This window comes from Miscanthus floridulus, unplaced genomic scaffold (genome assembly GCF_019320115.1).
Source record: "Miscanthus floridulus cultivar M001 unplaced genomic scaffold, ASM1932011v1 os_2743_1_2, whole genome shotgun sequence".
NCBI classification, from domain to species: Eukaryota; Viridiplantae; Streptophyta; class Magnoliopsida; order Poales; family Poaceae; genus Miscanthus; species Miscanthus floridulus.
Genome location: NW_027098485.1, coordinates 1 through 27,708, shown reverse-complemented (window position 1 = coordinate 27,708; position 27,708 = coordinate 1). Strand labels below are relative to the sequence as shown.

At 42.9% G+C, this 27,708-nt stretch overlaps 2 protein-coding genes and 1 pseudogene across 3 annotated transcripts; all 3 read right to left on the bottom strand.

Annotated features, from left to right (window-relative positions):
- Positions 1 to 6,105: 6,105 nt before the first annotated feature.
- On the bottom strand, positions 6,106 to 11,079 carry LOC136535385 (protein LAZ1-like). The gene is made up of 9 exons (XM_066527663.1): positions 10,853 to 11,079; positions 10,164 to 10,480; positions 9,995 to 10,051; positions 9,813 to 9,921; positions 8,968 to 9,152; positions 8,793 to 8,881; positions 7,436 to 7,697; positions 7,056 to 7,304; positions 6,106 to 6,824 (listed from the first exon to the last, which is right to left on the bottom strand). Exons 2-9 carry the CDS (start codon positions 10,314 to 10,316, stop codon positions 6,507 to 6,509), a joined length of 1,422 nt encoding a protein of 473 aa, XP_066383760.1. The 5' UTR covers positions 10,317 to 10,480; positions 10,853 to 11,079; the 3' UTR covers positions 6,106 to 6,506.
- Positions 11,080 to 12,527: 1,448 nt separating this feature from the next.
- Positions 12,528 to 16,697, bottom strand: LOC136535388 (cyclin-B2-1-like; annotated as a pseudogene).
- Positions 16,698 to 18,236: 1,539 nt separating this feature from the next.
- On the bottom strand, positions 18,237 to 27,655 carry LOC136535386 (uncharacterized). Of its 2 annotated transcripts, XM_066527664.1 has the most exons (19): positions 27,330 to 27,653; positions 27,111 to 27,251; positions 26,960 to 27,003; positions 26,762 to 26,845; positions 25,498 to 25,566; positions 25,351 to 25,427; positions 24,811 to 24,880; positions 24,446 to 24,595; positions 24,016 to 24,057; positions 23,680 to 23,824; positions 23,484 to 23,548; positions 23,325 to 23,390; positions 22,564 to 22,657; positions 21,467 to 21,503; positions 21,306 to 21,363; positions 19,968 to 20,078; positions 19,455 to 19,522; positions 18,942 to 19,166; positions 18,237 to 18,850 (listed from the first exon to the last, which is right to left on the bottom strand). In XM_066527664.1, exons 1-18 carry the CDS (start codon positions 27,511 to 27,513, stop codon positions 19,085 to 19,087), a joined length of 1,587 nt encoding a protein of 528 aa, XP_066383761.1. In that variant the 5' UTR covers positions 27,514 to 27,653; the 3' UTR covers positions 18,237 to 18,850; positions 18,942 to 19,084. The 2 variants fall into 2 exon arrangements, with proteins under 2 accessions (XP_066383761.1, XP_066383762.1); XM_066527665.1 differs by lacking the exons at positions 21,306 to 21,363; positions 21,467 to 21,503 and having other exon boundaries at positions 27,330 to 27,655.
- Positions 27,656 to 27,708: the final 53 nt, after the last annotated feature.

Sequence of the window (27,708 nt, the reverse complement as noted above, 5' to 3'; positions counted from 1 at the left end):
TGTATAGCATTACTGTTTAGTTTAGCAAATGGCGGCCGAATATTCATACGGAGAAAAGACGATGTTCTATATAATACACAATGCTGTCCCCGTCCATGGTTTTCAGTATCTACGACTAAACAACGTAGGAGACATTGTACCTAAGAGGATTTTTAGCTTAATTCTACACCACCCAATTAAGCACAAATAGCATACGTTCTTCCACAACCAAGACGACAAGGTGACAGCCAAAGTTATGCCCAAAAAGAGCAATGATGAAATGCCAAGTGCACGACCAAAAGAAAGGAAAATACGGTGAAGACAGGGGGGCGCCTCCCCCCCCCCCCCCCCCCCTAACATTTCACGGTCTTCATTAGATGCCTCTTAATCACTGTTAGTCACTAGTAATTACTAGATAAGAAAGGCCTTGCCAAAGCCCAATTAGAAGATAACTTGGCCCATGAAACCAAACGTCAGACTCTAACTGTTCGCTTGAACTTATCAGCCGGCTTATCAGCTATAATCTATAGAATTTTTCTCTCACAACAAAACAGCTTCAGCCGGCTTTAATACCAGTCGAACAGGCCCGGCGATGCTTTGCCTTCCATCCGTAAGGGTCATAGCTGTGAATGCAAATCGATCCTACTCAGATTCGTGGACTCGCCTTTCTTCCCTAGCTGCGCTGCATTCTTTGCGGCATTCATGCTGTAGATTGCTGTCATCAACTCGTCGTCTACGCCTCTCCAATCTCCATCTCTGTTAGTGTCGTTGCCCGCCGCAGCACCGCCCCACCCTGTATATAGCACCTCCAGCAGAGCTGCTGAGCGAGCACAGGAACAGGAAGTCAGGAAAGCTTGAACCAACTGGTATGATTGAATCATTATGACAATATATATTTATATATATAATTATATTTATATATATACTTCATTTTTTTATGTTCCATAAATTTTGTCGAGGCTTGATGCCTTGACGGTTCCCCCCCCCCCCCCCCCCCCCCCCCCCCATATCTTTGGATCCTGGTTCCGCCCCTGGGTGAAGATATATATCTTTTCCTTCTATTTTTTCTTACTAAGAACTAAGATCATGTTCGAATCCATTAGCAGCTAATAGTTAGCTAGGTAGCTAATAGCTCACCGCTAATATTAGTTGGCTAACTATTACTCACTCCGTTCTCGGTGCACACCCATATGAAGATTCAAACTTTAAAATCTTTGACCAATAAGTTGGCTAACAATTTTTAATTATTATAATACAAACTTGGTATAGTTAGATATGCAATTTAATGTATTACAATTATCGTAGTTTATAAGTATAAACAGTATAATTTATTTTTTAAGTAAATAAATGGTTATAAGTGTAATTTGAAAAACCATGACATATTAAATTGTGTCTTATAAAAGAGAATGGATGGGGGTAGCTATGTAGTTTATTAGCTGAAACTTGCTTGGATCCATTAGCTAATACTCCTAAATGGCAAGATTGATTGACTACCTATATATAATGCCTCCCCTCTCTCTATTATTCCTCTTTTCTTTGGCACATTTCTGAGCACCCCCCCCCCCCCCCCCCCCCCCCCCCCCCCGTAGCCAAATCCACCTCTATCTCCCCTTCTCTATCTACACACAGATGATCGACCTCAAGCTCGGTACAAGCCCGATGAAGATCCACCATTGGCGGCCTTCCTCCTCTGCTGGCACATAGCAGCGAGCAAAAGAGATCCACCTTCATCTGCCCTCAACTACAACCATGCATCTAACCAATTTAATATATTTTTGAGGGTTTGTTCTAGCTAGATGGTTTTGAACTGTTGGATTATGAGCTGTACACAAATGGTTATTGTACGTACGTAATTTGTGAGTTTGCATAGTCGGCGAAGTGTAGTGCACTGTGCACGAGCTGGTGATCATTGAACCAAGCACCAGAACAGTGGGATATTTGGGTAGTATGTTGCTGGTTCTTTCTGAAATGCCACCGGCTCCTCCCCGCTACTAGAAAATTAGCAATGTTTTCCCTTCCTCTATCTAGAAAAATAAACAAAACACTTTTTTTTTTTTTTGCTTTTGATATGAGTGGAAAACGCATCATTGTTTTTCCACTACTGCACCATAGCACACCTGGTTTCCCAATCCCAACAGAAAGAAATGGACGAAGAATCAATCTGCCTCCACCTGCGCACTGCGGGCAGAGCACGGCAGCACAGCAGCAGAGCAGCCGAGATCGTATCTTTGCTCAGCAGCCAAATCGGCCGACCGCCAGGACCGTGTCAGTCAGGCATCCGGCGGTTACGTGCAACTGGGACAAAGTTGGCACGCAGAGGCACTACTCACGCTGCCAGGCTGCAGCATTGCAGCACCGATGCACAAGCACTGAAGCTGCTCCCTGCTCCCCTCCCCGCCATTTTTTAAAGACGCCCACGGCGATCCCTCGCAGGCCGCATCTGACCGACACCTTGGCCGGCTGCTTTCAGATAATCTTCGGCGATAACTGCCTCCTGCACATCTCTCCAGAAACGAACCCACGCATGGCAATTGGCACTTTGGCAGTGCACCAGTGAACTCCATGTCCTCGACCAATCTGCCAAGCTCCATCCCGCTGACACCTAGCAGCAGCAAGCATCGTCACCTGACTGACCGATCCATCCAACCCTTCAACTTGAAGATGAACAGGGGGCCCAACACAGAGACACGCCATGCTACAAGTAGTACACAAGGCGAGAAAAGGCAGCGTAACTAAACAAAGAGACGGGATCGGATGCTTTAGGCTAGCTAAACCAACCCTGCATCGATCTTTATTAGTAGAACGTGACAGCCTCCCACCCTTCGCATGCCTTTTTCCTTCAATCGTGCCCGGAGTTTTGTTCCTCCACCGGCGGTGTGGACCAAAGCTGCCTACCAATTCCATTTGTGCCCTTTCAAAAAAAAAAAAAACTCCATTTGTGACTATCTATATATAAATCCGTTTTAAATTACAACATGTTTTGACTTTTCTAGATACATTGCTTTTACTATATATCTAGACATAGTGTACATCTATGTTCATAGCAAATGTAACGTATCTAGAAAAGCTAAAACGTCTTATAATTTGGAACGGAGGAAGTATATCTTTTTTGGAAAACTAAAAATGACTATGTACCAGTCTCTGTATTGGAGAGTAGTATTAGGAAAGCAACTAGGTGATCCGATCAAAGAGTCAGGTTCAGCCCCATAATCAGTCGGTTCGTTTGATGGTTTCAACCAGGGCTTTATCAACCAATTAATAATATTTTCTTCCCACAACAAACTAACACCAGCTGAATTTATTAGTCTAGAAATCAACCAACGAACAGGCCGAATAATTCAAGCGGCTCCGATCGACTGGAAGCAAACTAGTACCAATTAGTACCACTTTAGTTGTTGGAACGGATAAGAAGGGTCGAGAGCGTCGGAATCAAGCACGTACTGATGGCATCCCTAAGCTGGATTTGCATTGCCGGCACCCCTATCAGTAACAGTAAAGCGCCGCGCCGGCTCCAATAATTCAGTACGGAGGGACGGGGACGGGAGGAGCAAGAGTAATTTCCTCAGCACTGACGTTTGCACCGGCAAGCGCGGCACAGGTGTCCGGCGTACTGTCTGTCTGTCTCGGCTGCTTAATTGCGAGCTCTGCTACGTTCCTAAATCCTAATGGTAAATGCATGCCCCATTGGTCGCTTTTATAGTTTGACGAGGGGATCGAGGAGCGGGTGACTTGGGCCATGTTTAGTTCCATCAAAACTCTTAATTTTGGCACTATACAAAAAGAAGATTCCCCGTCACATCAAACTTACGGTACATGCATGGAGTACTAAATGTTGACGAAATCAAAAAATAATTGCATAGTTTGGTTGTACTTTGCGAGACGAACGTTTTGAACCTAATTAGTCAACAATTAGACAATTATTACCAAATAAAAACAAAAATGCTACAGTGTAGCTACAGCGCTAGAAATTCCGGCGGCGCCAATTCAGGAGGCAAATTAAACACGGCCTTGGGAGCACATGCACATGGCACGACGAGATGGGGGAGGGGAGATGGGGATTCCAGACACGGACCCTGAATGCTCAGCTTGTAGTATAGTGTTTTTCTCTTACGATAAATTAGTGAATAGTATTTTTCAGTTTGATTTTTCAACGAAACGAACCGACCGCGATGGGTTAGTTTACGTCGAAGATTAGGAGCACATGGGATTGGGAGACTGTACAGTGCAACGGCCTGCCAGTCACTTTGCTTGGGATGGCGCCGGGTGGCCTTTTATGATTGTGTTGGGCAGGATCGCGTCACGTACGTAGTCAGTAGTCACGCACCATGCGTGGCGTTGAAAACAGATGGCATGTGCAGACGAAATCGGCTCTTGGTGGGTGGTGATGGCGGTACCTGGAGGCTGGAGCCCCGGCCTGGTCCGGGACGATTATAGTCCAGGTCTCTACTGCCTTTTTTTGATTGATCAAACGAAAAGAAAACAAAAAGGTGGCGCCAAGAGTTGGGTCTTCTCTACATTTCAGGCCACATTCATTTTGTCTGGATCCGATGAGCATCGCACTGTAACTTCGTTCGTAGAGGAACCGATCTCGGCGCCAACTGCCCAACCAAGGGGCAAAGCATCTTACTTTTTATTTATGTATGTACATGCAAACCATAATTTTTTTTGAAGGAACTGCAGTAGGCGATTGCCGATCTGATTTCTTATTGATATAAGTGTGGCAAACCACGGAATACACACCAGAAGGGTACAACGCACCTAGGCACGGTTACAGCTGACGCTGAGGCATGACCGAACACAAGTGAAAAAAACACGACCCACGAATGGCACACATGATTTTCACACAAACAATGTCCAAAATAACAACATGCTATTGGGTAGTGTCTTTAACAAAGCCCTGTGAGGTCAAACCTCCCAGTCCCAGCACAAAAAAAAAAGGTTCATTGAGAACGCTCGGTTGGCACGCGGTGCAGGTGAGCACGGTGTCCACCAGCGTTTGAACCCTGCTGGTGTTCTCACCCGGATTTATTCCCATAATAATTTCCAGTGAAGCCTCTCAACGCGTGGTGTCACAAAGGGACTGCAACGTTTTCGAGCCTGCTGGTTTCTGGTGATCTCTCTAGGACACGTCTTCATATCTGTGTATAGTTGTAGGTTTGCTCGTATACTAGTGGTGTGAGTGGTGTTCGTGTGTGTGGTGTAGACGATACTACAGCTATATCCAGATGAGATGTGAAAAAAAAGGTTCATTAATCAAGAGCTGTAAGTTGGCCTGCAAAACTGAATGCTTTGCTGTCCCTGTCCGATCCGAGTACTACAGGGATTAAACAACTTCAGATTCCCCGGAATGGAATCAGTAGTGGCTCGCTCGTTCGTCCCTACCTCGGTCAACGACAGGTTTAGCTGACTCGAGACCGCGAGCCAGCAGCGCAGATCGCCAGATCGTGCGCCCATGGACAGGAGGGCCAGGGGCCGCACGCGCAGGAGGCATGGAGTGGTAGACCACGCCAGTGTGGGCCCGTATGCCAGGGAGAGAGAATGTGGCGAGCAGCCGATTGGAGCACGGACGGGGTCCCTCTCATCACGTCATCACCTTAGTTGGAGCAGGTCTCAGGTCTGTGCGGTGGCTTTGGATGGCTGGTCCATTTGAGGGTCTGTCGACCGTGCGATACGAGCTCTATCCACTGACTCACTGAGCGAGTGAGTGGTTTGAGGTTGGTTGATGCAATAATTTCCTCTGCATGAGTTCAAATTCTAGCTGCAATTTTTCTTCAAAAAAAATCTAGCTGCATACAACACATTTTGGGGAAAAAAATCATCCGTCACACCCTACTTTGTGATACGCCTGCAACGACTAAAGACTACGAGATGAACTGAACTTGTGTGGAATTGTAACCCTCGCCCCTTTTATAACGTCAAAATAAAGGGTGTTTAGGCCTTATCGGCCCATGCGCAGCAGTCAGACAGGCCCATTATCGGCTAAAGTTTCATTTTTTTTTTTTACAGAAATTCAATTCTACACATGGAGGATGCAATACAGATACTCCGTATTAACACTTTATTCCTCGAGGAGAAAGAAAAATATAATATCAGCGTCCTTCGCTACTGTTCTGGTACTCGAGAGTATACGATTCTGGCACTTCTCAGTTACGCAGTGTACTGTTGTTCAGATGAATAGTCCATGTAACTGTGTAACATTACACAAATATGTCCAAATGGACACAATTACGCAAGAACAAGCGTTTCCATTTCCAAAGAATGAAAAAAAAACTACTGCACTTCTACATTTTTGCAACACCAAATATCAGTACGACTCAGACCAAGAAAAAGAAAAGAAAAATTAACAATCTATGCACAGAGGTTACCTATCATTATCAGCTACCTTTTTTATATATACCTATACAAAGACAGTCGGAACTTGCGAAGGCTCCAAAATGGCCAGTATTTACCAGCAAACGCAAACCTACCAGTCTTTTTTTTCCCACGTAAAATATGGTTTGAATTTACCTTCGCGCAAAGTAGAATCGTTAGCTTTTTACAGCCCAGCGGCGACCCCTGATCTCATATGCATCAGAAGCTTGATCACCACCTCCCCAGCTGTCCGCAGCAGCAGCTGAGCTCACAACTCTGCGATGCTTTTTGCCCTTTGTGACACCACTGTCACTTGTGCTTCCGCTTAATAATGGATCATCAATCCCACGAACAGGTCTCTCTGGTGTTGCTGCACTCACCCAGTTGTCATCCTGGCTTTTCTTGCGCTTATCATTCTTTTTCATCAATTTATCAATGCGCTTCTCCACTGGCCGCACTGCTTGGTTAACAGTGAACTTGAAATCCTTGATCACCTAAGTTAAAGGAGGGAAGAAAACAAGACAACGCATGGAAATTATGCTCACAAACATATTCTGCAAACCCACACAACCCATATAAAGTAATAATAGAAGAGACCATATTTGACTGTCAAGGTAAGATTTATTCTGCTGGTTCAGATAATTCAAAACCCAACCTATAATAACATATAAAGAGAGGAAATTTGTCGGTAATGCTCAGAAAGAAGATTTGGTCCCAGCACTCACATATTCTCCACTGCCAACAACAAAGTCCCGAACACTTTCTTTTATGTTTGTCACGCTTCTCTCATCTGGTTCGAACTGTGGAAGCTTCATTTTGGTAGGCCGGTTGCTTTCCTTAATTTCAAAAGGGTCCACAGGGTCAGAGGATACGTAGTCCCCAAGTACAGAATTGTTTCCAGGTGACTGATTAGTTAAGAGTGCATAGGGCTTGGCTGGGAACACATAGAGGTGAACAACTGAAGCAATGCCCATCTGTCCTGGAGGAAGACATGGTGCTATCAGATATCTACAAATAGCCACATAAACATGAAAGAAATGGATTCTTTTAAGCAATGGCGAAGATAGATAATAAAAAGTTAAAAACACCCTGGAAGGATGAATACCTCTATGCAAATAATGAAATCTTGAATGCTTGATTTTAACTCCAAGCTCTGGGCTAAAGGACTTCTAAGAAGGCCCAAAGCATACAATATTGCAATCACCACACCTTGCCACCAAGTCAAAAATACTATTGATTTGAAAGAAAGAAACTTAGCCAGAGGCTTTATAGGTGCCAATTCGTCCTTGGTAGCTGTATACCATGTTACTAGACAGTACAGGGCCCAATATTGACTAAAGTTGAGAACTGCAGCAAAGTAAGGGTACCTGCATCACAAATATATGCGTTGGGTTTTTAGAACAAAAAATGTAGAAGAGGAGATGAAATAACTGATTTAGCCATCTCAACATTGGTTCATTCATAATGGAAAACAAGCAAATAAGATGTGAATTTCTTTTTCCAATGAAAGCATGACATAGTACAGTGGAGAAACAACTTGCCCCCACATCGTCAGCATCGGGCAGCTCCCATATCCCCCAGCCAGCACCCCTCCATCAACCCTATCTCTGCCTCGGCCGCCGCCAGAGCTGCCTGCCGAAGGCCTGCCGAGCAGTGAGGAGGGCGGCAGCAACGCCCTCTCAGTCCTCCCCTGCGCCTTCTCCCCTCCATTCCCTTTCCTTCCTCCCCCCCTCCTCTCTTCTGCTCCTGTGGCATTTGGTGGTTTGGCATCTAGTGCTATGTCAGGGTCAGCCAGATCCACTTGGGGACGTCGATGGCCTGGAGGGCAGATCCAGTGTTCCCCGGCATCATTACCTTCTTGAAGGCTCCCTAGGCTATTCCAGCTCAGTGGCTTGGCGATTTCCATCTGTTTCCTTGTTAGCTTTTGGTTTTGTGCAGGCAGCTTTGGGTAGTTACCCTGACGTTTGGACCAGCATAGTTGTCCCGGCCTGCTTGGCCGGTAAATCTGTGTAAAGATAGTTGTAAGTCATGCTCAGTGATGCTCTTCTAGGCGAGTTGTAGTACCAAGCGATTGGATTGTCGGCTTTTGGTCTTTGGACCGGAGGTGTCAGATGTGTACTCCTAGTTGTACAGTTGGAGGACCGAAGTTGTGTGGGGATGATTTGTGTACCCCTAGTTGTGTGGTCTACGAATCAAGTTGTTCGGGGTTTGTACCCCTAGTTGTACGGTTTTTGGGCCCAGTTTCCCTTATAAATTGGGCCAATTGTCTTCTAGTAATATTTGCAGCACAGCAAAAATCCTTCGCCGTCTTTTCGAAAGAAAAGAAGCAGGATGTGTATCATGAGGATGATTTGGCAATTGCATTCAACAAACATAGCTTGCGCATAAACAAAAACCAATGTAAGGAAGATGTGATCTTCAGATTTGAAGACAAAGAAACAGAAAGGAAATGATTGTCTTACCCACATCGTAAATTGAATTCTCCATCACAATAAGCACCAAAAGGTTCTAGAAGAAGAGATAAGGTAGCTGAGAGAGTCTTTATGATCACCTGCAGGTGCAAAAAGGACATAAACATAACTAAGTCTTATTTCTGACTTCTCAGATAAAAAAATTTGCAAGGGCTTGTGGAAATACATATTGGAAGATTCCAAATTTGATAATCAGGTAGAATCGCGTCCCCAATCTCCAGGGCTTCAATACAAAATTTACAGGAAAATGATGGTGTATGATTCCCTTCTCAGAAGCATGATGCAGTAGAGGCTGCCCAGAACCAGAGCCACCTTCCCTCTTTAAAAAAGCTATTGTTTTATCTTCCCCACCTACATTTGATCAGACATAATAAACACACACAAATGAAGAGAACAAAATATGAAAGCTGCAAGTGCACCAAACAATATATATATCATGAAGTGTACCAGAAAGACAAAATGTAAGGGTTTGATTGTTTTAGCTGCAGATTGTGAAAAGCACCTTGTAGATTGTAGATTTTAAATGCTGGTGGAAACTAGATTGTAGATTGCTGTAATCTGGTATTGAAATCTAGGGGTTTCTTTTAGCCTTGGATTGCACAAAGAGAAATGATACAAATAGCCTGCCTGCCACTGGACAATGTACAGTATCTCCCAAGCTGTCACAAATATTTTTTACTCGGAAACAGTGCCTCCATTTTGCTAATGCTACATTATCCTTATGATGAACTACCTGATATTCTTACTGGTATAGTAGATATGATAATAAGATTGCATCCCCCCCTCCCCCCAGAATTACAACACATTGGTGCGACTCCGGGATGCACAATGGCAGGCCAGCAGAGGTACATACAAGGTAATTTAGGACAAAAAAGATTGCATTGTTCAAAATTATGTTACATTCCTGCTCTTTGAAATAAAACTCCATATGCAAAATACAGTGACAGCTAAGTAAGAACACAACACTACATGTATTCTCAAGAAAGCAATATCTATAGGCATATAACTTACCTAAACATGCAGTAATATATCTTCCAAAGCAGTACATTGCAAATGCTTCATAACCATCGCGGAGGATGCCACAGTAAACACTTGTATTTGGATTTATCAAAGAAATGTACTGTTCCAAAAGAAGAACATTAGACATGCTGATGGAGTAATGTAGTACATACATAGTGTTTTAGAAGCCTTACCGACTCAATTGCATAGCAAGGAACCATGAGAATAACACCCAGTACAAATTTCTGTTCCTGTACAAGTAGAACAGAACCTAAAACAGTGAAAATTATGCTTTGCCATGGTTCTGATAAACAGAATTATGTAAAAAAATGATGATAGGATGCAAAAGTAGAAACTTGAAACCTCTGGATTGTTGTATGCGGAGAGATGCTCAAATATCAGGTACATGGAGAGCGAAAGCGCAAGCAGCATGAAGAATCCAGCAACTAAAGTAGCCCATATGGGTGCGGAGTATTGTGCCATCAAGGGCACTAGGAGCCCAATATTGACCCTCATGGTGACAGGCAACACTTCTTTGAACCATGCTTTCAAATTCCGTCAGCATCATCCAGCATCACAGGCACCTAACAGCAACAAAGCCAACAGTACTGACGAAAGCTGGCACTTCAATCCAAACTAACAGGATCAAACGTCCTGGATCCACACGCCCAGTCTATTATCTGCAATTGAGCTCAAAAGTGTGAAATCCTGAACCTGGGAAATTCATTCCCACGGACTGGTCGACGATCCATGAATGAAGCACAAAACATCCAAACGCAAACAATCTAACTAGTCCCGTAGAGTTGATAATGAACTGAATACAGTACAGCTACATTGAGACCACCAACACGACCAACCCCACCAAAAACCTAGGCAACGAAAAGGGGTTGCAACCGACCAAAATTAAACACGAAACCTCATCAGATCGCTCAATCTCCTCCGAGAAGAACCAGAAGGAACGCGCAGCTACGTGACGGGCAAGAGAACCTCCCGTGGGGCATGACCGCATGCATTTGAAGGAATTGAAGGGAACAGAGGAGCTTGAAGGAAACCTGAGCCGACGAGTCGCCCAACCGGCTGTGGGAATGGGTCGGAGAGGCTGCCCCGTGCCGATTCCCCTGTTGGATCGAGGTGATTCCAGCGTCGCCGCGCGTGATTTCCCGCCAGACGGACGGGGAGGTGGAGAAGGGGGCAAATCGCGAGCGCGAATCGTGACGGCGTCGCCCCCCCGTCTCCTCTACCCTTTCGGAAAGGCGACGACGTGACGCCAATTGGCTTTTGCGCTGGCGGGCGGGGGGCGTAGCGTAGCCGGGGAACGGGGGGTCCGTCCGGGCCGAGCTGACTCTGGACAGGACAGCTTCATGGGCCGTAGCCCACATTTTGACAGTCAAAGCTCGGTCTCTTTCTAACGGCCATAGTTTAACTTTTCTCTGCAAACTTTAAGACCAACGTTGACAGCCAAAATATGATCATAAGAGTTAAAGAATAAAGATAGACTAAACAACCACGTGTACATATCGAAGGCGAGGCGCTAATTACTAGTTCCATCCCTGATGATGTATCTGTAATTGTTTCTGGCGATTTGTCATCTGAGTAATGAATCGATCAGAGCTTAAAAAAAAAAGTGATCTTGAACTAAATTGGTCAAATTTGCAAAAATGGAAATTACAAAAAAAAACACACCCTCGAACTAGTTTCTCTAGAAACATGAACATTGTCGAACCGGTTTTGGTAGTCCAAGGTCAAATGGAGATTTTCCTTTGGAGACCCATCCAATCTCAAAACTTATAAATTATGTGTGTTTGCTACTGAGATAAGATTATCATCCTTTATTTATATGACAAGATCATAGGGGATTGAGTGATCCATTTATGAGCGTTTTAGGCAGCCTTGGTGATCTTAGGGCACTCCGCTGTACTCCTCACAAGCTGATTTCCCTACAGCCTGCTCGCTTGGTCGTATTTGGCTTATAAGCCATAGCTTATTAGTCGACGAACAATATTCTTCTCTCACACCAAACCAGTCAACAGTACTTTCAGTCATGGCTTATAAGTCAAACCAGCCCAAACGAACAGGACGCTAGAAGGTGTCCGCGGATGTTTCGGGAAAGAACAAGCGCCAAATCGATCTCGCCGTTTAGAGCTTCCTCCGTTGCGGATCTCGACCATGTGTAGCTCAAATGATCTATCTCTTGCTAGTGCGTTGATCGGATTTAGCGTCAATAGCCAGGCATCTTATAAGTTATATCTCTTTCGTTAAAGTCATGAAGGCAGGTTTGTCTTTTTTAGTTAAATAATCGGTAAATACTTGACATGAATTTTAAATCATAGAAAACATCTCTAAACTTTTTAAAATTCCCCAAAAAAGAATTAAAGATAGATTGTGATACGAAAATTTCGAATAAAATATTTAGATTCACGAAAAACATTTTTAGAAACTTCAAAAAATGAGGTTTAGCTCTAGGAAAATAAGAAAAATATATAGAAAACTTTAGAAAATTATCAAGACAAATGTATATTATGTTTTAAAAACATTGCATGGCAAGACAGATCTCAAACCCAAGATGTCTGGCTGCGCGTTCTGCGCCACATTTGAATTCACATGGCACCACTCCACCAAGACCGCCGAGGGGCGGCATCAGTCACGTGCCCACATTCAAATGTCAAATGAGAGAACAAGGTTCCAACAACATCGACACCATCGAGTGAACATCGAAATGAGAGAACATTTTGGACAAAGGCTATTGATCCATTTGATTCAGAAATTGTTTTCTTTACAAGGTTCCAACAGCACTCCTGAACAGGACAGTTCGTTATTAGCCGCAGTATAACTGCACGACCTGACCGACCGTCACTCGTCATTCAGGACATAGATAAAAAAAAACAGTTAATCATAACTCTCTAAGGAAATTCGATGCACTTTTGGGCAACATCAACATCGATGTTTTCTGCATCTTGTTCACGGAGTATGCTAAAAACTTGAAAAATCCACCCAGTTGAATAGGGCGATTCAACTAGATTGCACCTGAAGGAGGAGGCGGTGTCCCTCCTGACTCCAGCAGGAACTGCGCAGGCAAAGTCTTGGCCGTGCACCCGAACTTGTAGGTACTGTACTTCCTGTGCACGCCAGTGAGCTTGCCAGTTCCAGCCTTCCTGGTGAAAGTCTACCATCATCCTCGAGCACTCCCTGAGAGAACAGCAAAAGGTACACAGAAAGTCAGGATACAGATGCTTGTAAATGCAGTGAAGAAGTGACTTGAAATGGACTTACAGGAGTTGGTCGCTAGTGTATCTGCTATGTGACTCGCAAACCTTTGACCAGTGAGGGCAACGATTAATAGCACATTGTGCAGTATAAACCGCAGCAGCAGCCAGATGCGAAGGCCGGATAATTCAGCATTTGATATTCTACCAAGCAGAGCTCCAGCATGAAAAATGACACTAGCTCAAGCTGCGAGATACAACAGTGGGCAGTGTCAATCATAAAACCAAAAGATCGCTACACTATTGGTGTTTTATTTATCCAAGTAGACAGAAAAAATATCAGAGTTTAGTGATATTTCACCTGTTTATCTGCATCTGCAGCTTTCAGAAACCTCTTCATGAAGACATAAGGTGTTGGAACAGACATGTTGAATTGCAGCGTGTTCAGAATCAACTTTTCCTGCTCAATCAGAAGATATTCAACTCTTAGCCAAAAATAACAAATAATCACTATAAAAGAAGACAAAATGCAAGGGTATGCAAAACATGGAGAAATCATCCGAAATATTACAATTGACATGGTGCACTGATGTAGAAAGGGTATAGTTGCATTTTTGCAGTAATAATCTTTGTCTGCATTAAGTAAATGTTATTTACTCACTAAGGTAGTATATATGGATATCATCATGATCAAGTGTACACCATCTTCTAAAAAAAGAAGACTGTGTGCAAGGATTTGCAGAAGTGGGAGAAATAATTCAAAAGATTACAAACTGACCAACTCTGTCACGTTCCACTTATGTAGAAAGGATATAAGTGCAATTTTGCAGTAAAAGATCTATGTCTGCTGTAAGGAAATGTTACTTATTTGCTTCTATGATCATTGTACGTTTAGATAATGCAGTATAAAAGAACCAAGATGAATTCAGTGTGAGTGCAAATTGTATTTAGTGGATTACCATTTCTAGAATTTGCCCTTTTGTGTAGGCACGGTCAGAAATGAGCACAAGGTCCTCAACAACTGGAACTGAGACCTCCTCATATTTGCAAGCAAGAAGCATAGCTGTGACTCCAACCAGTTGTAGCTTCTTCCTTGGAACCACTTCCTTTCCCAAGAATCTATCTATTATGTTTACTGTAAGAAAGAGTGTCTCATCCATCAGATCGAACTTGTAGTGAACCTGACAAAAGAACCAGCAAAAATATTAAAACATGCAGTTTCAGATCAGAACAATTTGTAAGGTCCATGCTTTTTGTACCTCAATCAGCCAGTCAATCAGAATTGCTCTCATCTTTGAGTTTATATCTTGTTGACTGGACATGTAATCAGGTCTTACGCAACTCTTAGCCTGCATAAAGCACCACATTGGTAATACTGAAAAGATAATAGAAGCTGCAATAGAAAAGTCCAAGATAGTAGAAGCCTGCGTAAGTCTTTGTGAATGTAAGATTAGTCGGCAATAAGTTTCATTCTGGGTGACCATGATTTGCTTCAAAAATACTGAAGGAACCCATTTTAGTAGTACAAAGACATTATGAACTGTTGTAGCTTTCACAGTTATATAACAGATGAAGCGGTTCCAATCGTACAAGTATTATGCAGTGATGATTTTAGCGCAGCATAACTTTCCAATGTGTTGCACATGACAACTAGCAAGGAATGTTACCTATTCCTGGCTGTGAGGTGGACCAATGTGCTATATCAGTATCATTCGATTCAAAACATGTTGACATTTTTTTTCTTTAGATTAGTTGCTTAAAGTGCATAAAAGATGATAATTAACATTAGGCATGCATTTCCACATTATACCATACTGCAGTTAAGATTCTTGTCTGAAGTAGAATGATCCTTTTACAGGTTTCCGGTCTAATTTATTCAGTTTCGCAAAGGAACTTGCTCATTCTTATAAGCACATTATAGATAAAGCATCTGCGCATTCGAGATATTCATCCAAAAATTCAGAATTCATGATTTGAGATTATTATCTACCAAAAAGGAACAAGATAAGCATCGTCTGACTATAAACCACCTCATTTTCTCTGTAGAACTTGTAAAGCTCTTCAACATATTCTGTTGCTGCAAGCGGGTTCCCCGAGTCTGCACTGTCAATATCCATGAGCGTTTCATTTTGGTTCATGTCCTTGTTCTCTGTCTCACCCTGCATTGCCAAACATAACAGTAAGCCAGAGCCATGGCAAAGATGCCCAAAACCCATCCATTTCTGAGCAAGAGCACAAATCAGAAGTGCGAATACCATGTCGATGTCACTGTCACTATCGTCGACCGGCTCGTAGAGTTCCACGTCGATATCAACGGTGCCATCGCCGATTGATTCCTTATGTTGATCAACTCCGGGTTCTAGATCAGTTAGGATCGGCTGACATTCAGGATGCTCGTTGCTCGCCAAGGAGGCAGCAAATTTCCTGAACAACCAAAGCAATACCCAGATCAAATCAAAGCCTGCAAGAAACGTCAGAGGTGCAAGAACAGCTAGCACGCGTCCTAACCTTGTCATGGGCCGGCTGCTTGGCAACGCTGTCTTCTTTTCGTCCCTTCTCTTCCTGGAGAGAAGAAAGGAACGCCACGGTTAAACAGATTTGGACCCCAAGAACCACGAAAAAGACACGATCTTGGGGCAGGAGATTACTGCAGCATGGGCTTCTTGGCGACGGCGCAGGGGTACGGGGCAACCTCGATGAGGTTCTTGATGTCCGTGAGCGCGCGCCGGCTCCCCATCTCTGCACAAATCAGGAGATCAGAAACCATGGGCTCGCGACGCAGCAAACAATCCAAGAGGAGATCAGCCCGGGCCGCCGCCCGCACCCACCTCGGACGCCTGGCGCGGGCTTCCCCGCCGCTGGCCTCCTGTTCTCATCAGCCACCCTCGCCGCCATCGTCCCCGACACCGACCTGCACACAGCACACGGCGGCGGCTCAGGATTCGATTCAAGAAACGCCCACCGATCCCCGTGGAGAGAGCGCAGCGCAGCGATCCGTGAAGCGCACCCGCAGGAGGAGGAGGAGGAGACGGAGACGGAGACGGATCGGCCGGCCTGTCGATCCAGCCGAGACGCGGCGGCGATGCCTTACGGACGCAGGAGCCTCGGAGCGACGCGGACCATACGAATGCGGGGGGCGGCGGCGGCGTTAATAATAACACAACCAGAGCAACGGCTCTCTAGTCCTACTCTCTCTCTATCCTCTCTGGCCGCCTCCTTGGGATTCGAAGGATGAGAGAGATAGAAAGGAAGGATTGGACAGATTTTGGAGCGGGTTTGTTCTTGGAGGAGAAATCGGAAGAGAGCGTTCCGCTGGCGTACGAGGCAGGGGGCTGGGGTTTGTCTAGATGCGGCGAGGCTGCGTGAGAGGGAAGGGGGAGAATTTGAAAGGGGGAAAAGCAGGCCAACGGCTAGTGGGCCGCTGGACCGGACAGCTCGAGAAGGGCCGGCCGTCTGGCCGTCTGTAACGGTCGCCTCGCCTCCCCTCCCCGAACGGGCATGCACGTGCACGTGTGTGTTTCAAACAGACGGCTCCGGTTGCGCTCTGCGCGGCTACGCCGGTGCCGTCCGACTGACCGGTGGGCCGTGGTTCTGTGGTGCGCGCTTCGCAGTGACTCGTGGGCGTGTTGGTGTACATGGGATCCACTAGTAAGCGGGTAGCGTGAGCGACTCCGAGTCGTGTCTCTCGTCACTCACGCCCCTCCCAGTCGACCCCCCGCTCGCCGCTCCGCTCCAGTGCTCCACTGACCTAGGTGCGATCGGACGGACGGGATCGTGTGATGCCGCGAGACAGGAGAAAGGAGATGGTGGGCCTGCGCTAGGAGCCGCTTGGCAGAGACTAGCGAGGGCTCATCTGATGCCCTCTCATACCGATTTCTACGCTGGTACATGTTCTAGTTGCATACACACCATCTGTTTGGTAGAGTCCAACACCATGTTTTTTTGTTCCAGTTTTTTTTTTATTCTCCAGCAAGATAGGAAAAAAAAAGAGAAATGATTCTGATGGATACTACGGTTATCCAAGTAGCACGTACCGTTAAACAAGCTATTCGTAGTTTCACAGTTCGAATTAGTTCATACTTGCACATGCATGGCTTAATCTTTGAGGCAAGCATATGACAACTGCTAGGATCAACCAGGTAGCATGTCCTCACCGACAAGCCGACGCCGGCCTCCACACGAGGCATCAGCCGGGCTGGCTATCGTTATTTTCAAACGGACTGAGTTTTTAGGCACAGGAGGCCAACGCCCTCCGGCCTTCAGCATCAGCCGCATCCACGACCAAAACAGCCACATCCACGACCAAAAGCGCAAGCGAGGTGTCCTTGGTGGTGCCAACCTAGGCGGACGGCGCCACGAGGCAACGCCACAAGCGCTTATAGTTTCTAGCTTCCGGTGTAAGTAATTCCTATTTTTGATCCCCACAAGAATTTGTACAAAATTTTAACGTCTAGATGAGAAAAAGTGATTTCACGGAGAAACTGCTCGACGCTACCAAACGGCCCTAAGATCGCACGACTTTCAGATTTGTCATTAAATTATTTGGCAGGCATAGCGCATACGCTGTCACGCTGCTCTACTGTCACTGTCCTTTTGACTGCTTGCCGTTGCGCATGAAGCCATGGACTGATTGATTTGAAACCTAGCTCTAGTGGCAGAGCCTAGGCGTAAGCGAGCGGGCCGCGGGCGCATGTATCTGACATACCTACTCCAGCTGCAGTACGATCAGAGTGACTCGCCCCAATCAGAAAATATACATAGTACGGTCAAACTGTCAACAAATACTATAGCAGTGGATTTTATTTCAGTCAATGATGATTTTCAGTTCAGTATCCAGTTTAGCAGATATGTATACCATCAACTGTGGTCAACTACTTGGCATGATTTACGGATTATGGATTCTGGAGCACACAACCACAATTGCAGCTAGTGCTCGAGGATTTTCTTATCATTGACGGTCCTCATGAGGTTTCCTATTGCACGATGACAAAGGGTTTGAATTCACCCGAGCCATTGCCATAGATTTGCTTCAAATGAGACGGTGCAGCAAGAAGCCGCTTGTTGCACCACCATCAGCAGTCTTAGGGCTGTGCTAGTGGCATGTCACGGTGGCAGAGCATGTGGGTGCCGACGGATGGGGTTCAGAAGGGACCGTGAAAGTCACGTGAAAATCCACCATTCCATTGGGTTCAGAAAATCTTACCAAATCTACAGTCTACTAAACAAGAGCGTCGCAAGAGAGAGAGATGGTTACAATATGATTTGTTTGACTGTGCGGTCTCTCAAGCTACAGCATGTGTCGACAGCGCCAGAAACATCACACTTGTTCCATGTGATCCATTGTGCATGCTAGGCTAGAACGGAGCACGCATGCCTATAAAAACAAGCCTTACCGGTACCAGCATACGGAACGAAGACACACCACAGCAATACCAAAACAGCAGCACTACTCTCGAGTCTCGAGCCTCGATTCTCGGGTGACACGGACACGTAACAAACCAGCGGACTGCAGCCAACTAGTTTCCTTCTCCGCCATGTGTAGCACCAGCTAACCTCGTTATGTTAACATGGATATGTACAATATTTTTCTACGGATCTGAAAGACTGTTCTCACCTTCAGTAAATGATGTACACCTCACTGCTGCTCCACTGGGAGAGATGGATAGGATATAAATGTACATGGACGCACAGAGGAAGCACCAAACTAACCTATTTCAATTTTTTTGTATGTAACCGTCCAACTCAAATAGAATCATGTCAAGTCCGCTCGGTTGAAGCTGAAGGTGGTTGACTTTGTTCTATTGGCAACCCCGATTTTGGAGGAGGCCCACATAAACTCAAAACGACCTGAAAGATTTAGTAATTTATGGGTGAAGTTCTTTTACGGGATTCTGTAGAAACAATTAAGAGATGCCAGACAAATTATCTAGACCCTAACCGGTAGGAAGATAAGCCCATGCAGGAATCCAATGATGACAAGCGCCAAATACATTTGGAAGTAATAGACCTGTAGTCATATTGACATGATAAATGTGCAATTCCAAGCTAATATGTAACTAGAATTTTAGGTTCAATGTGGATTCAGAAGTCGGTACCACAAAAACTTTCAGATTTCGCAAAACGTAGGACAATAACTCCCACAAGTTTGGTCAAGGTGATTCCACTGAAAAGCCAAAAAGTGTGTCAGACTATGATAATAAATATTGAAGTGTAGATATAGCAAGCAAATCCAGTTGACGCCAGTTTTAAGTCTTTTGTAAGAGTAAGATTCTTGCACAAAACAGTCAAATTTTAACATCTAAGAGTTGTTGTAAAAACACTTACCCATGCACATGAATGCATAAATTCAATCAACCAAGGATAAGTTGTAAAACCAATTAAAGTGTTGCAGTGATTAAAGCTTAAATCTTCCTCCTGTTTCTTATTTCCTTAGGAGAATGCAATCTCTAACCTGAATACAGACGCACCCATCGTGGATAGAGCCTGCCTTGCACGAGTTTCTCTGTCCCCAGTGCCAATCTATAAAACAATAAGAGAAACCAAGTGTTAAGTCATGGTGTGTGCTGTGGAAAAGAACAGCTAAAAAACACTTAAGCTAAATATATTTGTTTAGGAAGTATGTTTATATTAGGAGAAAAACAGCTATGCAGTTCTGTTTTAATGGGTTGTGTGGCATTAGAATTATCATGTTCCTTGCTATGAGAACTTATGTAGACTGTACACAAAGTATATATAATTAAAATGCTTCCACACTGAAGTCCAAAACTGAATTACTAGATAAGTACAATTGTGTGAAACAAAGTTCAGCGGAAATGGCCTGAAAAATGTGGCATCTTCATGCCAAACCTTTTAGATTCTTCAAATGTACTATAAAGATGCTAGGTTTAGAACTTTCCACTGATTACATAAATCAGCAAAATTCAAAGAATTGGGACTGATAATTCCAAATGTACAATGCACCTACCATAAAGGCATGAGTGATATGAACACAGAACTCGACAGCTATTCCTATCGACATAACAAGGTTTACAACAGCAATTGCGTTGAGCTGAATACCGAGGATGGCCATCACCCCCTGCAAAACAATTTCAGGGCAAAAAGGAAAATACAAATTAGAGTAAACGGTAATTTAGCACTGCAAGAGAATAGAATGAATATCATTACTAGGGGTGTAAAATTGTACTGTGATTCCCTAACATCATATAGACTAGGTTATATTATATATACAAATACCCAGGAGTGCAGTACATGCCAATAATGGCAGGTGATGTAAAGGGGACACCTTTTTAGATTCATTTATAAAGGTTTCCAGTTTTATATTTCAGCATGATTACTACATGTTGTAGCATAGCTAGGTAACATATCCACAGGCTACTCCAATGGTTAAGAATCCAATAATTTACTTAGTTGTCTCTAACAAAAAACGGCCAACCTAGGGGAAATAGGTGGTTTCTTTTTTTTAATGGGAAATACAGCAGGGGAAGCCCCCACTGTAGGATTTTATTAAATAAAAACAGAAACCTGTACAAAAGATAGAGAAATAACAACAAACCAACCAGCCGGAGGGCTGAGGTAGCCACGGCGGGAAGGGAACCGCAGGCCAAAAACCACGGAGGCCTAAGAGAGGAGATCTAAACAGAGGAGAAAAGCTACACATTTATCGTCTCTCATTCTATAAGCCTGAAGTTTGGCCTCTTCACAGAAGAGGTTTTTCCAAGAAGAGAAAGAAGGCCAGCCTCTGTCAAATATGAAGTTGTTTCTCTGCTTCCAAATATGCCAGGCAGCAATGATGAAGGTCTCCATGAAGAAAGGATTTTGGTGCTGCTGTTTTGATTGTATCATCATTTGAAAGAATTCACTCTGAAGGTTCCATTGGATTCCCAAGTGCTGCCAACATTCCTGGCTGAAGGGGCAACTGAAAAATAGGTGGTGAGCAGTTTCCTCAACATTATTGCTGCAGAGAACAGAGTTGTAATTATTGCCCTCCAATTTGTGCTTTTTTCTCCTGAGGATGTTTCTAGTATTTAGCCTGTCCATGAGCAGAAGCCAGGTGGCCAAACAAATTCGCCTCGACAAGGACGTGAACCTAGGTGGCCCTTGACCAACTGAGCTAGCCTCAGTTCATTAGTTCAACTATCAAACAAATCATACCATGACCCGATAAGCCCACTTGATTTTAATAGCGTACTTCAAATCTGGTATGTGCATTATATACTCATTAGGAATAAATAATTAAGCTAAATAATTCTCAAACGTATTCAAACTCCAAGAGTATGCATTCTTAAAAGAGGGTCAAACATACCATCAGATCCAAGACTATCATTGCTAGCACAATTAAAATGATTGCTGAAGCCCATAGACTGAAACCAGGAGAAGATAATCAATATAAGGATCTAATAAATAGAGTACAGATTGGAAATAGCTGGCACTAGGATTATGAATGGACTCAGTCACTCAGCTGACCTGCTGGTAACTATGAAGCAAACAACAAATATGGTACCTGCAATTTTTTTGCACAATGAACATGATCAGATTAAATGTGACAGATATCTTACTACTTCATTATATGATTGTGTCTAGCAGCAAATTCAAAATTAAGAAAATCTATGGAGTAAAAAAAACATGTGGGATAAAACATCCCCCCCTTTTTTTAGGCAACGTATCAGTTGCAAACCAACTAACCTGTGTAAACTTGGAAACTACCAATCAGGACCACTAGATGCTGATCCAATGGATGTGGTGAGAGGTGGGATTTTTTTGCGCTTAAGCCCCCCACCCGCCGGCCTTTTTTTTTGCGCTTAAGCCCCCTCACCCATCCATTGGATCAGCATCTAGTGGTCCTGATTGGTAGTTTCCAAGTTTGCACAGGTTGGTTGGTTTGCACCTAATATGTTGCCTTTTTTTTAATAGTGGTGATGTATTACTTTCGTTTTCATGTAGGATATAAATGGAGTGGAAATTTAGTTTCGTGAAGAAAATATATAGCATTCGTTTGTTAAAAAAAATAATACTGTAACGAAAGATTCAGCTAGAAGCCTAGCTGGATGGGACCACTTCAGCCAGAACATTGTGAAACTGTTCATAACCTGACTGGGACCTCTCCAGGTCTAGGCGGGGATCCTCTCCCTTCCGTAGTTTGCTCTCAAAAAAAAAGCTGGGAAGGAACTCACCAGTTTCAAGCAAAATACCCGGAAGTTTCATAAAATACTGTCTGAATGACTAACATGTAGCAATCAATTCACTGGAAACTCAATCTAGTACTCTACCAGTACCAGTTCAATCAATCATAGGACCAGTTCATATGAATTGGCACTCAACAACCGTTGTTTCATCTGTGCAATCTGATGCACTAATTCAAGGAGTAAACAATCATATGACAGTCTAGCAAGAATGCTCTATGCTGCGTATTTATATTAAGATACTAATTGAATATATTAGGAGTTCTCTTTTATATCAAGAGTTATACTGGGTGAAAAATTCGTGAAGCAGGATACCTGTGTAACAAATATGTCATAAGACAACATTAAATAAAATAACAAATAGCGGATTTAGTTACTAACCAAGGCAAACACATATGTTCATGATAGCTGTCTTCCACACGCTTAGGTATTGCTCAAAGAATATATAGAACACGGAATATGGGAAAATATTCATCTGCATGAATAAGATATACCAGAAGGGTTGTTAGAAATTACAACTTGGAAAACTCTCAGAAGCAACCCTTGCGAAATACTCCCCCAGGTCCAAATTACAGATCACTTTAGCTTTGCCCTAATGACAACTTCTCTAACTGTGCCCAAGAATTTAGAAAAAAAAATATTAACATCTACAAGTTCAAATAAATGCACTACCAAGACATATTTCATGGAGAATTTAATTAAACTAATTTGATGTTGTAGATGTTAGTGCATTTTCTATGAGCTTGGTCAAATGCAGCGAAGTTTGACATAGGACAAAGCTAAAGTGAACTATAATTTGAACAGAGGGAGTATCAAACTATCATTTCATGCACCTCAGCTGAAAAGATAAAGCTAGCACAATGAGATTTCTCCAAATAAGCAGTAGCTTGGCTGGTTGGTGCTATCAGTAAATTTCTTAGCCAGCTATCTCTCCCTATGATAGAGAAAAAAAGGAGCATAATCTATTTTATTCTTGAGTTTGCAGCAGGAGAAAGTAGATCAAGAGAACGAACAGGTCTTTGTTACACTATATAGTCAGTATCCACTGTCCAATTATCCATACTTGTTATATTTGAAGGCTGTACTTTTTATACTTTTCACTAATATTGTCCTGGTCTAAAAATGTGTTGCAGCCAAGGTACCTGTAAATCTTTGGACATTTTAGAACTGAAATCCCGGGCAGCTCTCATTGAGTTAACATAGTCACTCTAGGAAAAATAAAAATAAAATACTGATTAGTTTTGGCAATGTTGAAAGGAAATACAGGCATAATCATAATGGGTTGCATGCTAGTTTACTACCTGCTTGTTAAGGGGAGTATGGTATGTTCGGAATGCCGACGCTTGTATAATGCCACTTTCATAACCTGAAAAAGAAAGATTCATCAAGAACACTAGTTCACTACCTGCTTAGTGGGAGTCTATATGTTACACACGATTTCAGATCCTAAAAGACAGTGTAATGATAAGGTACACAATCATAAAACACTACACACACCACTGAGGTCTAAACTTGTTGAATAAGCTCCTTTTCCCCCTTTAGAACAATCACTCGATGGAAGTGCATCAAGAAACCATGGAAGTTTATCTCTGAATTGGGATGTGGATGGACGCCCATTATCCAAGTCTGAGTGTAGGAAGCACTGAGACAAAAGCATGTCAAGTAGATCAGAAACATTTCATTTCTACTCGTGATATATAGTAGTGCGTGGATTATGGTTAAACCATATAATTTAAGCATTTCTCCATTGCATATAATAGGACACAGTAATACAGAAAACAATCATCTGGAATTGATCAATGAAGTAAAAGGCACAGAGATTACAGGTATTACCGTTGTACAGTTACTGCAGGTGCTGCTTGTGCTGCATGGAGGCTGTAAAGTACAGGTTTGAATGTTACTTACCATATTATGAGATGAAAAAGGTGCACTCAAAAAGTTAATTTCTTAGTATAGCAACTGTTGCTACTTCAGTATGTGCAGCAATGTATTCTTATGCAGTGATCCACAGGTTTCCTGCGGTGATGAGGCAATGAAGATGCCTTTTTCTTGTTGCTGTGCTTGCCTACAGTTTGCTCCTCCAAATGTCTACACATTGGAGAAAAGATATTCCATGGAGTGACCAGCTACCGTTTTCTTGGTTAGTACTAGTCATCCTTTTTATTTCTCACAGTGAGGGAGGTTTCCAGTGATTCAGATAAGAGTTCTGTTTTGGTCAAATCCAAACAAATATGGTAAGCCAAGCAAGGAAATAGTATATAACCTGATCATCTGGAGGGCAGTAATTTCCATTCACAAATTTCCTACAGCATCCAAATGCTTCAGGGGACATCCAAATTAGGAAGTCATCAAGCCATGAAGCAGCAGGTTTAGCAATGTAACTGGTCTCAGGGGATAATGACTGTCTTGATATCTGCATGATTGAAACAATCATGTTGTGCAATCTTCACAACAAAATGAACTGTTGGACCAGATGCTCATTTTGCAGTGTACACTCTGCACTGGGTAGCCTTATACTAAACAAGCACATATCTGATATATATTGCACTACTAAATTGGGCTAAGAATAATTTACCACTGAATATATTCTGCAACAGAACTTTGTTAAATCACAGGAAAATAATATACCTCATTCAAAAGAGAATTTGAATTACACTGGTTGATTGAACATATTTGATTCGTATGCACCGATGCAGAGCTGGAAAACAATATAAAAGAAACCATAAATCAAGCTTGTCTATCTCTGTTAAGCATGCAACTTAAAAGAGCTTCAGAGTGCAATTCGGTGACCTTAAGGATCTCCACCGTCCCTATTTAGTCCAAAAATTTGTACTTGTTTTCCAAAAAGAGCAACTAAATTGTCTCATGTCAAGCAACATAAGAAACTTAGTTTGTTTTTTAAAACTTTTTTGCATATCAGGAACAAAAGGATTTGCTATTGCTGTTATTATGCCCATATCAGGAATGAACGAAACCTGAAAGTTTAGTTATTCAGGACAAGCATATATCATATGCAACATTTGTCACAGGAACCACACATGACAGTGAGTTGACCATATTTGAAGAACTAAGGAAGATGGAAGAGTCAATATTACATTGTTATATTTGCGCGTAACGTAACTCTTTTCTTCGAGAAACTTTAGGAGCGCTATTTTTACACATGAATACCTGTAATTGAAGTCCTTCACAACAAAGTATAATGGTGGACCGACTTTCATGTATTTTGCAAGGTCGTCAAAATAATCCTGGAAATATGATCAGAGTGAGCTAAAGGAAGGTGACTCAAGAAGCGCTCGAAACTCTTTAGTAGGAAACCTGTAAATAGGAATTTTGTGGCAGAACAATTTGCTGCTCCAGTCCTGGTTGCAGTCTAGTAGACAATGCCTAATTAGAACAGAGGAAACACTACAGGTGAGAGATAACTCAACTGATTCTTTTGGAGAAAATGCAGAAGTGCATAAGGAGAAATGGTCAGGATGCTCAGTCACAATGAATAAGGCCTAGATCAAAGATGCGATTAGGAAATGCATGAAACCATAAAACATCAGTGCCAGGCGTGTCCCCATAATGTGATTGTAAGAAATTTTTAAAGAAAAAAAGAGAAAAATGATCCATGCTCTTAGAAGCAGGATAATCTTTGCAACGATGGTTAGCATGATGCTAGTATTGAGATATATTTTCTAAAAATTGGAAACTTGGTAACAAAACAAAACCAAAACTTGACATGCCTGCCACCATCTTACTTCAGGCTAGGTACAGCTGTTTTACGAATGACAGGGAAAAGGGTGGTGGCCACTGACTCCCTCAGTAATACTCCACACATACATAACCCATGGACTTCTACAGGTTTTGAATGCAACATTTTTTTTCTTCTCTTGAACACGCAGGAGAGCAGCGTAATCTTTAGGGGGGGGGGGGGGGGGGGGGTCATGTTCTTTAGGACCTCAATTGTTACTTCGGCAGCTAAGATTTCCTAGTAGAGAACCAGAGTTTCAGAATTAGGAAATTCCAGTCTTATACACATGAACACTACAAGACACTACCCCTGATTTCTGCTCTAATTTCTTAGATCTGCCTGTGTCTCCAGCATGCATTCCCTTGCCATCCCAAAGTGTCTTTTGTAATGTTTTCATATACAATAGTATCTGCAGTAGTGTCCTAACCATGTAAATATACTTGAGAGCTCTTAGGATGCTGTTGGCAAGGACTGATATCTAGACTAAATAAAGCTCCTATTTGGACAATGCTCAAAACCAATGGATAAATCATAAGTGCCCTGATCCCCATCACAGCCTTTTGATTCTCTACCTTAAGAAAGTATCACTGTGAAAGCACCTATGATAAGCCCATGAAAATATCATCTCATGCTAATGGATTCCACTTGCATCACTTAGCGTAGGTGCCATGAAGTGCCATTAACCATTTGGTAAAAAATTATATTAGTGAAAGACCACCTTGTAACATGAAACTAGATTAAAACATGCATAATATATTATTGATGGTCAAAAGGATTTCTAAGAAGTACAGATGGATTTCTTAACAACCATGATGCATGCAATGTAAATAGAAGAAAACTTACTATGCTTGCAAATGTCAATCCTACAAATACAGTGATTACAACGAACTTCACCGCCCGGTAACTGAGAATTCGTCCATGAACGTCCTACCAAAAAAAAGGGAAACTATAAGTCTGCCAAAAGAAGAGGGAGATCTGGGAACCTAAAACATGGCTGAAATTGAAGTATAAAAAACAGGAAAAGAAGACCTAAATATTTACCCTCATATATCTAGCAAGCAAGTGGAGCCTCTGCTCATCGCCACCTTAAGTTTGCAAGGAAGTAAGAAAAGAAGACAGTTAGTAAAGAACTGAAATTACAGCAGAATCTAGCAAAACAAATGCAAGATCCTAGTTTACTACTCCTACTTACCATCACCAGCACCTTTACTTGGCGTGATTCTCGCACAAGGGACACAATCAATCCTGCCATCCTGTGCCCTCCTAAAGTCAAATACAATAAGGGCTACAAAGGCTGTCACTTGGAGAAGGAAATCCACAAAGACTGCCAGTGCTGCACAAGATAAAGTAGGTTGGAAAATCCCAAAAGCGACAAGTAGGGATACAACCAAGCCAATGTAGAGAAACCAACCAGCAAACATGGAAAACACTCTGGTTGCAGGCGTTGGATTGATTGCACTCACAGCAAAAGCTAGTACTTCAGCAAAACTGGCTAAAGTAATGGATGGTCCAACTTCCACCAGTGCATCACTTATGCGCTCTTCCAAGTTTGATTGATCTGGTTGGCGTTTGACAGCATGCACAAGGATACACATGTTATCGACACCGACCTAACCACAATTGCAACTGTCAGTTTCTTCATAGTAAATGAAAATCTAGCATCTTCAGATTATCCATCCTGCAAACTTTGTAATCCTTTCCGTTTATCTATTTGTAACATGATCACCTACTTCTCGAACAAATTAGAAAACCAATTAAAGACATCAATCAACTACCAAACCTTTCCAGTA